This window comes from Ovis canadensis, chromosome 1, assembly GCF_042477335.2.
Source record: "Ovis canadensis isolate MfBH-ARS-UI-01 breed Bighorn chromosome 1, ARS-UI_OviCan_v2, whole genome shotgun sequence".
Taxonomy (NCBI): Eukaryota; Metazoa; Chordata; class Mammalia; order Artiodactyla; family Bovidae; genus Ovis; species Ovis canadensis.
The window spans coordinates 242,031,121-242,043,320 of record NC_091245.1 but is presented as its reverse complement, the minus strand read 5'-3'; the positions used below and the strand labels follow the sequence as shown (position 1 = coordinate 242,043,320).

Sequence of the window (12,200 nt, the reverse complement as noted above, 5' to 3'; positions counted from 1 at the left end):
TCAACAGGGGCAGGGGTGTCTTTCTTTCTTTTTTTCTTAAGAAAATTTATTAATTTTTAATTGGAGGATAATTGCTTTACAATATTGTGTTGGTTTCTGCTGTACGCCAACATGAATCAGCCATCAGTCAGTCAGTTCAGTTGCTCAGTTGTGTCCGACTCTTTGCAAGTATGTCAGGCTTCCCTGTCCATCACCAACTTCCAGAGCTTGCTCAAACTCCAGGTGCCTTCTCCAGCACCATGGTTTCAAAGCCCTCTAGAACTGAATTGCAAGTAGTGCCAACCAGGTAATTCCAGATTAACTGGATTAAAGTTCCATTCTTGGGAAAAGCCAATACCGTAATTTTCAGTATTAAGTTCCAGTTTGGTGTCATGAGGCTTAGCATATGTGAGACAATTTGGAGCCTATTCTCCTTTTCTTTTTTTAAACATCAAGAACATCTTCATTTTAAAGATAAAGAAACAATGGATGAGAGAGATTTTATACTTTGTCCAAGATTCCATAGCTAGTGAGTGGCATAGCTGGAATGCAATTACAGGCCTGCCTCCCAGAGCTGCACAGTGGACTAAGGGCATGAGAGCATGGCTCCAGACTGTGTCAGGCTGGGCCTCCAAGTCGCTCTGCCCTTTAGAAGAATTCTCTTCAGGGTTTTGATTGGCAATTGATGGATTCAAAACCTTCTTTTTGTCAGTTTACATAAAGATGACCAGGTTCAGAGGGCTAATTGATTTTAAACAAACTTGCAGAATATATCAATATAGTAATTTATACATTGAAAAGTAAAGCAAGATGGGCATATATTATTGGCCTCTGAAAAACTTTGTTTATAGACTTACTCAGAAAATATTTTGGAACATAGTTGTCTTGGTAAATATAGAATTTGAGCAAAAAGGTGTATTTCCTTTTTCGGGCCTTAGCACGTGGCTTGCAGGATCTTGTTTCCTCAGTTCAGTTCAGTTCAGTCGCTCAGTCATGTCCGACTCTTTGTGACCCCATGAATTGCAGCACGCCAGGCCTCCCTGTCCATCACCAACTCCCGGAGTTCACTCAGACTCACGTCCATTGAGTCAGTGATGCCATCCAGCCATCTCATCCTCTGTCGTCCCCTTCTCCTCCTGCCGCCAATTCCTCCCAGCATCAGAGTCTTTTCCAATGAGTCAATTCTTCATATGAGGTGGCCAAAGTACTGGAGTTTCAGCTTTAGCATCATTCCTTCCAAAGAAATCCCAGGGCTGATCTCCTTCAGAATGGACTGGTTGGATCTCCTTGCAGTCCAAGGGACTCTCAAGAGTCTTCTCCAACACCACAGTTCAAAAGCATTAATACTTCGGCGCTCAGCTTTCTTCACAGTCCAGCTCTCACATCCATACATGACCACAGGAAAAACCATAGCCTTGACGGATCTTAGTCAGCAAAGTAATGTCTCTGCTTTTGAATATACTATCTAGGTTGGTCATAACTTTTCTTACAAGGAGTAAGCGTCTTTTAATTTCATGGCTGCAGTCACCATCTGCAGTGATTTTACAGCCCCAGAAAATAAAGTCAGCCATTGTTTCCACTGTTTTCCCATCTATTTCCCATGAAGTGATAGGACCAGATGCCATGGTCTTCGTTTTCTGAATGTTGAGCTTTAAGCCAACTTTTTCACTCTCCTCTTTTACTTTCTTCAAGAGGCTTTTTAGTTCCTCTTCACTTTCTGCCATAAGGGTGGTGTCATCTGCATATCTGAGGTTATTGATATTTCTCCTGGCAATCTTGATTCCAGCTTGTGTTTCTTCCAGCCCAGCGTTTCTCATGATGTACTCTGCATATAAGTTAAATAAGCAGGGTGACAATATACAGCCTTGATGCACTCCTTTTCCTATTTGGAACCAGTCTGTTGTTCCATGTCCAGTTTTAACTGTTGCTTCCTGAACTGCATACAGATTTCTCAAGAGGCAGGTGAGGTGGTCTGGTATTCCCATCTCTTTCAGAATTTTCCACAGTTTATTGTGACCCACACAGTCAAAGGCTTTGGCATAGTCAATAAAGCAGAAATAGATGTTTTTCTGGAACTCTCTTGCTTTTTTGATGATCCAGCAGATGTTGGCAATTTGATCTCTGGTTCCTCTGCCTTTTCTAAAACTAGTTGCCTCTAAATTTTACATGTTCTTGTTAGTTTCAGTATCAAAGAGTAAAATAGTATTGTTAATTTTGTTTCATGTTACAATCACTTTATTAGTATATTAATTTTTAAAGTCCTCTTCTGGAGACACATATTGGAGTATTTTGTGGTGAAATGATATCATGTCTTGGATTTACTTGATAATATTTCAAGTATTCATGCATTACTTGTGAAATTCAGAAGCAAAAAAGTGAAAAGAATGAAAAGTCTGATTTTGGTTTCAATTCTCATGTTGAATGCTTTTGTTTAACTAATTACTGCTTGCAAATATTCTTACTTATTGTCTAAGGCAAAGACTTGTTAGCCAAACCACAAGAAATTTGTGAGAAGGCAATGGCACCCCACTCCAGTACTCTTGCCTGGAAAATCCCGTGGATGGAGGAGCCTGGAAGGCTGCAGTCCATGGGGTCGCTGAGGGTCGGACACGACTGAGTGATTTCACTCTCACTCACTCTTTCCCTGTTATTTACATTATAGAAGCTACAAAGCCTTTTTTGCAGTTAAGAGTAGCCAGATAATAGCTGTTTGACCAATGAGATATAAGTAGAAATTGGCTGGGTCTCTTTGGAAGATTTTTGCTTTGTTGATAAAAGGAAAAGGTGTGGTGAGCTTTCCTTCCTCTCTGCCTTCAACCTAGAAGTAATGTATGGAGTAATAGCAACCATCTTGCAACCATGAGGCAACACTCATGAGGAAAAAGACCAAGGGCATTAAACAAACTGTCCTTCATATCATCAAGTTTCTCAGCAAACCCTAATAGCCATCTACCTCCTAACTTTTTCTTTATAAATTTGAGCAAACACCATGAAAACCCCTGTTAGCTGAGGTTTCTGTTTCTTACAGCAGGAGCCATGGAAAGTGAAAAGTGTGAAAGTTAGTCACTCAGTCATGTCCAACTCTTTATGATCCCATGCACTGTAGTCTCTTTCCATGGAATTCTCCAAGCAAGAATACTGGAGTGGGTACCATTCCCTTCTCCAGGGAATCTTCTGACCCAGGGATTGAATCTGGATCTCCTGCATTGCAGGCAGATTTTTACCCTCTGAGCCACCAGGGAAGCAGTAGGCATCACTACTGTTAATATTGCTAGATACAAAGACAGAGCATGAGTCCTTATTTTTGGTTCTGGAAAACTGGAGCTTATAGATTCTGAAAACTGTAGTTTTCCAAGCATAAGGCACTGTACAGTGTATGGATTTCCATTTTAAAGACTGATTCAAACACTTACCCATGATTTGAGAATTGAATTTTCTAAATGTTTGCAAATGTTGCAATTTAGGGTAAAATCTTGGATGGCATGCTTTTTTTTTTCTAACTGAGCTAGACTTTTATTTGCTCCTACTCTTTTTGTCCCACTTGCCCACTTCCACTGCTATTTATTAAAAGCCTTGTTACAGCCCTACAGATGCTATTCCATGGACAGAAAGATGAAGCAGCTCATACACAAAATTTACCAAGAAAACTTTTATTTTTAGCTAGTTTTCCTGGCACATTGCCATGAACATCTTTAGACAGCCCCTCCTATACTCCTTCATTCCTGAAGTTTATCTTCTTCATCAACTTAAACTCTGCTCCTGGACTTGTCAGCATTCATAGCAGGCAGATATTTGTGCTATAGAAAAAAAAGTTTCATACAGTTTCAGGTTGGAATATTAAACTAAAATGGTTACATAAATTTAGGAAAAAATATTGTTTGAATAAGTCTGAAGAACATCCTTAAAATGGCTACCAGTGCTTTTGCAAGTTTACTTACTAAATCAATAGCAACATCACTGTCACTCTGCCATGTGGACAGAAAGACCTGAAGACCCAACCAAGTTTTGCTTTAGAGTATTTGTAACACAAAAACCTAGTTTCCCAGAGAAACCATGTTAAAAGTGGGGGGTTTGTTTCTTGGACAGCACACCAAAATATCATTTATTAAGGATGAATATGTTGGGAGTTTGGAATTAACATGTATACACTACTATACATAAAATACATCACTGGGATTTCCCTGGTGGTCCAGTGTTTAAGACTCAGCACTTCCATCCACTGCAGGGGACATGAGTTTGATGCCTGGTCAGGGAACTAAGATCCCATAAGCCATGCAATATAGCCAAAAGTAAAATAAAATAAAATAGGTAACCAACAAGGACCTACTGTATAACAGAGGACTATATTCAATTTTTGTAATAACCTATAAGGGAAAAGAATCTGGAAAAGAATATATAGATATATTATGTTTATATAAAATATATGTATTAAATATATATATATCTGAATCACTTTGCTGTATACCTGAAACTATCACAACATTGTAAATCAACAATACTTCAACTAAAAAAGAATGACTATGAATGATTACAAGAATAAGAGTAATAAGAGAAATAATTACTCTTACTATGTTAATAATATTATTCTTGATATTAATATTTTATTGTAGGTAAAAATTATATTTGGAGCTAATACATCTTTGATTTTGTAAGAAATGTGGTCCTTTATATTCAAAAAGGATCCCATAGAACTCAAGAGTGGCACAGCATATTTTAAATAGTGTATGACATATATATTCAATAGTCTTCCTGATTTTAAAAGTAATCTCAGCAGAAGCAGAAACATACAAGAAGAAAAGAAACCTTACTCAGAATTTAACCACCTAGAGACAGTTACCATTAATATTTCTGTTCATGTACATATATCTATTACATATATATATAACTTGGATTATATTTCAAGTATTATTTTGTAGACTGCTTTTAACCACTTAGTATTGTATTATAAGCATTTTTCCATTAAAATTTTAAGGCATGATTTTTAAAATGGGATAATACTTCAGATAATAAATGTAGCAAAACTTATAGTAGATCATTTCCTAATTTTCAGTTTTCCACCAGCACAAAAAAACATAGTGACAAATATTTTTCAGTATTGCTGATAATTTTCTGAGATCAACTGTCACATAAAATTACTGAGTCAAAATGTTAGAATAATTCTGTCAAAAGACGAAAGGATAATGACCTCATGAATAGTCTAAGTCACCAAGGAACTGATAAAATCTCAGTAACAAAGACACTATTTTCATAAAAAGTTGCTAATAAAATGTATCAGAGAAGGAGGAGATGGGAATGAGAGAAAATAAAATGTCACTGAATGTGAAAATGAAATTATTAGAATTGTTATTTATTAATAGTTTCTTTCCAGAACTGTGGAAACAGTATATACTTCCACCAAAGTATGTGCAATGACCTTCTTACCACACTGTTATTGATAGCTCCTCTGTCCATGGGATTTTCCAGGCAAGAGTACTGGAGTGGGGTGCCGTCGCCTTCTCCGATCAGTGAAAAAAAAACCTTGCCAAATCGATTGCTTTCTTATTCAAAAGTATCTTATTGTTGTCTAAATATAATTTTAAGTAATTTGATTATAAGCAAGTTTATATATCTTTATAAGTTCAGTAGTCACTTGTATTTCATCTTCATGAACTATCTGTTCAAATCCGGATGCAGATATTATAGGAATCTAGAAATTACATTTAACTCTAAAATATCTTTTATCAGATTAGATACAATTTACCTAAATTTATAAAGAAAATAAGCTAGATTATCTTGGTCACATCAAAACAGTAATCTTTGATTACTGTAAATGTAAATATTCAGTAGATCAGATATCCTTATATAAACACTGAATTTATTTAAATATCATCACTTCTAATGAATTTGGCATACCTTTTCACTCGATTACAGTGTAAACGCTTTCCATCCCTGCCCGGATGTGAAGGTGGACATGGCAATGAAATAACCATATTCCAACATCTCTTGGATACATTTTTACAGTTTGATAGCTCCCAGGAGGAAGGTCATACACATCAGAGTGAAACGCTCCCATGTCCTCAACAAAAAAGACAAAACACACTTAAATAGCTTTTAAGAGATATCTGTCATTTACACCTTTTGTCGTCGTTCAGTCTCTAAAGCATGTCCGACTGTGCAACCCCAAGGACTGCAGCCCCAAGGACACCGGGTTTCCCTGTCCTTCACTCTTTCCTGGCTCACCCAACTTACCGTTTGCTATAACTCCTCTCTTGTATATACTGTATCAGATGATGATTAGAAAGCATTAGGTGCCACTGACCCTCTCCTCTGAATACAACTGAGTTGGCGAAGGAAGTCCCAGGGCTTTTTAGCGATAGGCCACAGGAAAAGCATCTCGCTCTAAAAGGGTGTTTGTGTCAGTACAGGTTTTAGATACCTCGCTGGAGTCTCATACAGAGTGCTACAGATTTCAGAGAACATCAGTTTCACAAATCCCAAATGTTCTAACTGAAATATTTCTAACTAGGGATGTTGGTGACATGAATATGACCATTTCTCAAGATGTAACTAATCAGGAAAACTCACAGTTTCAGGAAAGAGGGGAACCACATCTCTGCTCTCTGGGGTTGAGCCCAAAGGCTGAGGGCTTAATGGCTAATTTCTCCCCTAAACAGAAAACCTGAGATTTAAGAGACTATCTCGTCTGTAGGCTACTTTGATTTTGATAAATGAAGTGCAAGGCCTGGCTTGGATGGATTAGAAAAAGAGTAAGAGGGATTGAATTTCTCTGCATCATACTGACAGATGGGAGGTGTTTGGAGGGTGGGGGATGTGTTGGAGAGTGCAGCTCATGATGGGGTCCAGAATAATTTGAGGAGAGGAGAGAAGAGAGTCAGGAGAGGAAGAACGCAGAGAAAGAAGTATTGAGAGTAACAGTAAAAAGCAAGAGAGCCAGAGGTTCATGGTGGAAGGATAATTAAAAACAGTGACATTTAATGTCAACTGATAACAACAGTAACATTTTCACTGTGTAATAATAATAATAAAACCCCTCTAACTTACCCCCAAAATTTCACTTGAAATCTATGACCCACAATGTCCTTGATTTTATACTTGCACAGGTAAATCTTAAGTAATGGGGGTGTGTTCCAATTTAGAGCTGCTCAGAGAGATGGGAAAATACCAGCCACAGGAGTTAGGGGAGAAGGCAGGAAGCTGAGCAGATGCAGGAAGTGAGAGTTGTAAATGACTAGAAGAAATTTAGTCTCTTAAGACTCTCTGGAGAAACTGGAAGGTAGAGAGAAGGAAGGCTGAGCTATCTCCCACTGGAGGCAGGGTAGGGCCTTAAGTCATTGTTATTTAGGGAAATTAATTTTGCATCAAAGGTGACAATAATAAGGATGACATGGATATATTTCTAAGGTGTCAGAAAATTTAAGGAACAAAATGAAACAATTTAAATGAATTGACAATGTCCAAGGCATGCACAAGGTACTGGGAAATGTATCATATATACCTGGAAATATATATGAAGGAAATCATAGCCTTAGGGAATAAGAGGTGACTGGCTGGTTTGTCCCAAGACTCAGTTAGTAACCCCAGAGGGCTGCTCTGCTGTCCCAAATGTCCCAGGGAGTAGATCCCAGCAGCTGGATCATTGCTGGAGTAGTTAAATTCAGCCTCAGTACCATTTTTCTAGATTCCATATATACATGTGTTAATATATATTTGTTTTTTTTCTTTCTGACTTATTTCACTCTGTATATAATTATCACTTATTCGTGTTGTTGTATGGGAGAAACCAACACAACATTATAAAGCAATTATCTTCCAATAAAAATTTTTTAAAAAATAAAGATAAATTCAACCTCAAGGGAAGGGAAAGACTACTTGTATCCATCTGTGATGAATTTAGAATGGGCGGCTAGATCTGATAACTGGTGGTACTAGTCTGCTGGTACAAACTGGGTCATTCTAAAGGAAGGCAGTTTTGTGAAGAGGTTGAGTGAGGGGCTCTGGAGTGAGAGCCAGGGGTTCAAATCCTAAGTTTAACACTTTTTGCTTGTAGGAACGTTCTTTATCTTGTCCCTCCTTCCATTCCCTGTAAAATGGTGATAAAATAGTACGTCTTTCATGGGAAAGTTGTGTGGGTTCAATGAAAAATCCATGCAAAACACTAAGCTTATCATCTAGCACATAAAAACTTAAAGGTTAGCTATAATCGTCACTGTTAATTTGACACCTTATACTGTGATCATTTATGTAAATGTAGCTCCTGAAAGATAACTCTGATTTCATCTCCACACAGCACTTGGCATGGTTCTAGGAATATCACAGGCATTGCTGAACTGAACAGTAAATACACTGTAAAAATCTATAACTGGGTTTTAATCTATTTTATTCTAATTTTTTGGAGAAGGCAATGGCGACCCAGTCTAGTACTTTTGCCTGGAAAATCCTATGGACAGAGGAGCCTGGTAGGCTGCAGTCCATGGGGTCGCCAAGAGTCAGACACGACTGAGCGACTTCACTTTCACTTTTCACTTTCCTGCATTGGAGAAGGAAATGGCAACCCACTCCAGTGTTCTTGCCTGGAGAATCCCAGGGACAGGGGAGCCTGGTGGGCTGCTGTCTATGGGGTCACACAGAGTCGGACACGACTGAAGAGGCTTAGCAGCAGCAGCAGCATTCTAATTTTTAAAGTCTAATATAAACATCTAAGAACTTAATAACAACCCTGTTATCTAGGTTTTTCCTTAACAAATATGAGGAGTGTGGATGGAAGCATGGAAATGTCAAGACTGTTGGACCTGGGCAATGGATAAAGAGATTCATTATATTATTCTGTGTACTTTATTATATAAAATTCCCTATAATAAAATTAGCTTTCAAGCAAAAAATATTTACAGGGAATAATTTTTTTATTAAAAGAAAAAAAGCAACACACAAATAAAGCTTTGTGTAAATTAAGTTGTACATAATCATTTATTTCTATGATAGACCCAAAGCATTAAAGAAACTATGAACGGGATGCATCTAGAATTCAGGAAAGCTTTATGTGAGACTTCTATAAATGTGTAAAAGATAGACTGTATCACGCCAAGCGGTTAGATTAAAAGTTTGAGGTGTCGAATGCAAAAAATATAATTGATCCTCCATTGCACATTAATGTTTATATAAGGGATTAGGATGAGAAAATAAAGAGAAAACTCTCTAAGTAAATAAATGATACTAACTTGGAGACAGAGGAAGGATAACATTGAAAATACTTATAATAACCTAGAGAAATAGCCATCAAGAATGGTCAGTGAAAACAACTATAAAGAAGTATGACAGGTAGAGTGATGGGAAGCAAATCAGACAGAAGCTATAAGGAAACTAAGAAATCATAAAGTAGAAAAAGATGGCAATATAATAATAATAAAATGAAGATACTGTAAAGCCACTTCACACCTAGTTCCATATTTTAATTTTATAGCAAATGTTAAAAGAATGATAGAATTGGAAAGTCACCATTTGGAATCCCCATTAGAAAAACTGAGTCAGGCAAGGATCATCAATGGATACTTTTTAAACTATAAGATGAAAAACTGTTGTAATAAACTACATAAAAATCACTTCACAGATTACTTATTAGTTACAATAGGAAAATGATACTTTCAAAATGGGGAGAATGGTACCCATCACCTTCAGAAAGTTATCAAAATTTAACCTTCACAGTATTAGGACCTGTTGACACTGTGTACCTCTTGATGTTATATACGAGAAGTACGCAGCATCGCCTAGGTAGTGTTCTTGCCAAAGGGATTTGACATGGATCCAATCACAAGGAAATGATCAGAACAATATGGAATATGGCACATTCTACAAAACTGGCCTGGACTCTTCAAAAATGAAATATCATGAAAGATCAGGGAAATAAAAGTCATATGGTATCCTGATTTTAGGAAAGATATTCAATTGGTAAAGAATTTGCCTGCAATGCAGGAGACCTGGGTTTGATTCCTGCATTGTGAAGATCCCCTGGAAAAGCAAATGGCACCCCACTCCAGTATTCTTGCCTGGGAAATCCCGTGGATGGAGGAACCTGGTGGGCTATAGTCCATGGGGTTGCAAGACTCAGACATGACTTAGTGAGTAAAACCACCATGACAGTGACAACCAAATGCTAAGTATAAATGGTTAGATCTGGGATTAAAAGAAAAACCATTACAACTATCATTTTGGGGCCAACTAGTGATATTTCAATGGACTGCATGTTCGATTATATTATTCAATGAATGTTAATTTAAAGGGTATGATAATATTATTGTGGTTGAGGCAAGATTGTCTTCATTCTTAGGATATACCTGCTTTAGTATTTAGGAGTGAAGAGTCATGATGTTTGAAATTTATTTTCAGGTGGATTCAGAAAAAAAAAAAAACAGAGAGAAAGCAAATGCAGCAAAAATATATAGGAGTGTTCAAGGTGTTTTTATTTTATGTGACTAAGAGTTTGAAAATTAAAAAGATAAGTTGGGAAAGAGGGGTAAAACTAAAGATGATTAAAGATGTTTTACTTACTTATTGAGAAACATCAGAATAGAGTAAGAAATGCAATTCATATATTCAGAAGCATTTATCAAATGTCTGTGGGATATAAAGAGCTAAATGTATAACTTTTGCATCAGACATACTGCAGATTGTATGTAATGAACTTGCGTTCTAGCGTGGTCATTTCCTTTCTCATCCTGTTATCTTTCTGTGCTGCCCCAATAACAAAGTACTTTAGTAATTAAGAGGAGCTTCCGTGAAGGAAGGCCGCTTACCGTGAAGACAAAGCTGTGGCCGTGAAAGTGAACTGTGTGCAGGTCAAACTCATCCCCTATGCCAATCAGATACCAATTCACTTCACTCCCCACGTGAAATACCAGGCCTTGGTTATTTGCAAACATTCTTCCGTTAATTGCTGTGAGGGGAGAGGGGGACACAGTTTGTTATATTCGACCAGGATCTGAAATAATACGTTTTTTTAGAAACACCTTATAGAAAGCACCATGATGTTTTTAGAGGCCATGAGGGTTTTCAAACTAGCCTAAGAACGCTGTTAAACATGACCAAGCCACCCTTTCATGGGTGTGTCTGATGCTGGAGAATTTTTCCTTGCCCGAGGAAATGAGGCACTGACTTTAACATAATTGGGTTGTTCTAGAATAATGCACAACTAAGGAAAATCCCATGGGCAGAGGAGCCTGGTAGGCTGCCGTCTATGGGGTCACTAAGAGTTGGACACGACTGAGTGACTTCACTTTCACTTTTCACTTTCATGCATTGGAGAAGGAAATGGCAACCCACCCCAGTGTTCTTGCCTGGAGTATCCCAGGGAAGGGGGAGCCTGGTGGGCTGCCATCTATGGGGTCGCACAGAGTCAGACACGACTGAAGTGACTTAGCAGCAGCAGCAACAAGGATACTTAAGTTGGTGGATACTTGAATAGGTCTATAAATTTAAAGCATACTTGAAATTATCTCAATAGGCTTAGAACGTTAGCAGTGTGATCCCATTTCTTCCATGACTTGTCATGAATATGACTGGAACGGCCATTTGTTGTTTAGTCACTAAGTTGTCTTGTCTGACTCTTTGTGACCCCATGGACTGTAGCGCACCAGGCTCCTCTGTCCATGGGATTCTCCAGGCAAGAATACTGGAGTGGGTTGCCATTTCCTTCTCCAGGAATGGCCATTTGCCTGAGGTCTTGTCTTGCCCCCGCTTTAATCCTCACCAGATATGGCTTCCAGTGGGTAAGAGGAAGAAAATATTGAGATAAAAAACTACATATCCTTCTTTTTCTTTTTCTATTTTGTGTCTGACTTTGGAAATACATGGAATATATTATTACAGTGACACAAATATATAATTAATTCAGGAAGCCCTTTCTTTGGGCTTCCCAGGTGGCTCAGTGGTAAAAGAATACTCCTGCCAGTGCAGAAAACAAAAGAGACACGGGTTCCATCCCTGAGTCAACAAGATCCCTTGAAAGAGGAAATGGCAACCCACCTAAGTATTCTTGCCTGGGAAATCCCATGGAGAGAAGAGCCTGGTGGGCTACACTCCATGGAGTCGCGAAGAGTCAGACATGACTGAGCACACAGACACACACTGTATATCATATATAATTAATAACCATTTATCTGTGGAGGTTGGGTTCTAATGCTTTTAGCTGATGGAAGGAAGTAATAGGAAAAACTAGGAGACCCTGACAC

General features: G+C 38.0%; 1 protein-coding gene across 1 annotated transcript in view; it reads right to left on the bottom strand.

Moving 5' to 3' along the window:
• Positions 1 to 3,644: 3,644 nt before the first annotated feature.
• The window catches only part of LOC138439876 (ceruloplasmin-like), a 43,703-nt gene continuing 35,147 nt past the window's right edge, over positions 3,645 to 12,200 (bottom strand). Inside the window, exons 17-19 of the mRNA XM_069589223.1 lie at positions 10,767 to 10,906; positions 5,872 to 6,034; positions 3,645 to 3,776 (exon numbers count right to left, since the gene is read on the bottom strand). Of these exons, the coding sequence (XP_069445324.1) occupies positions 5,876 to 6,034; positions 10,767 to 10,906 (299 nt within the window). The 3' untranslated portion in view covers positions 3,645 to 3,776; positions 5,872 to 5,875. The remainder of the gene's footprint in view (positions 3,777 to 5,871; positions 6,035 to 10,766; positions 10,907 to 12,200) is intronic.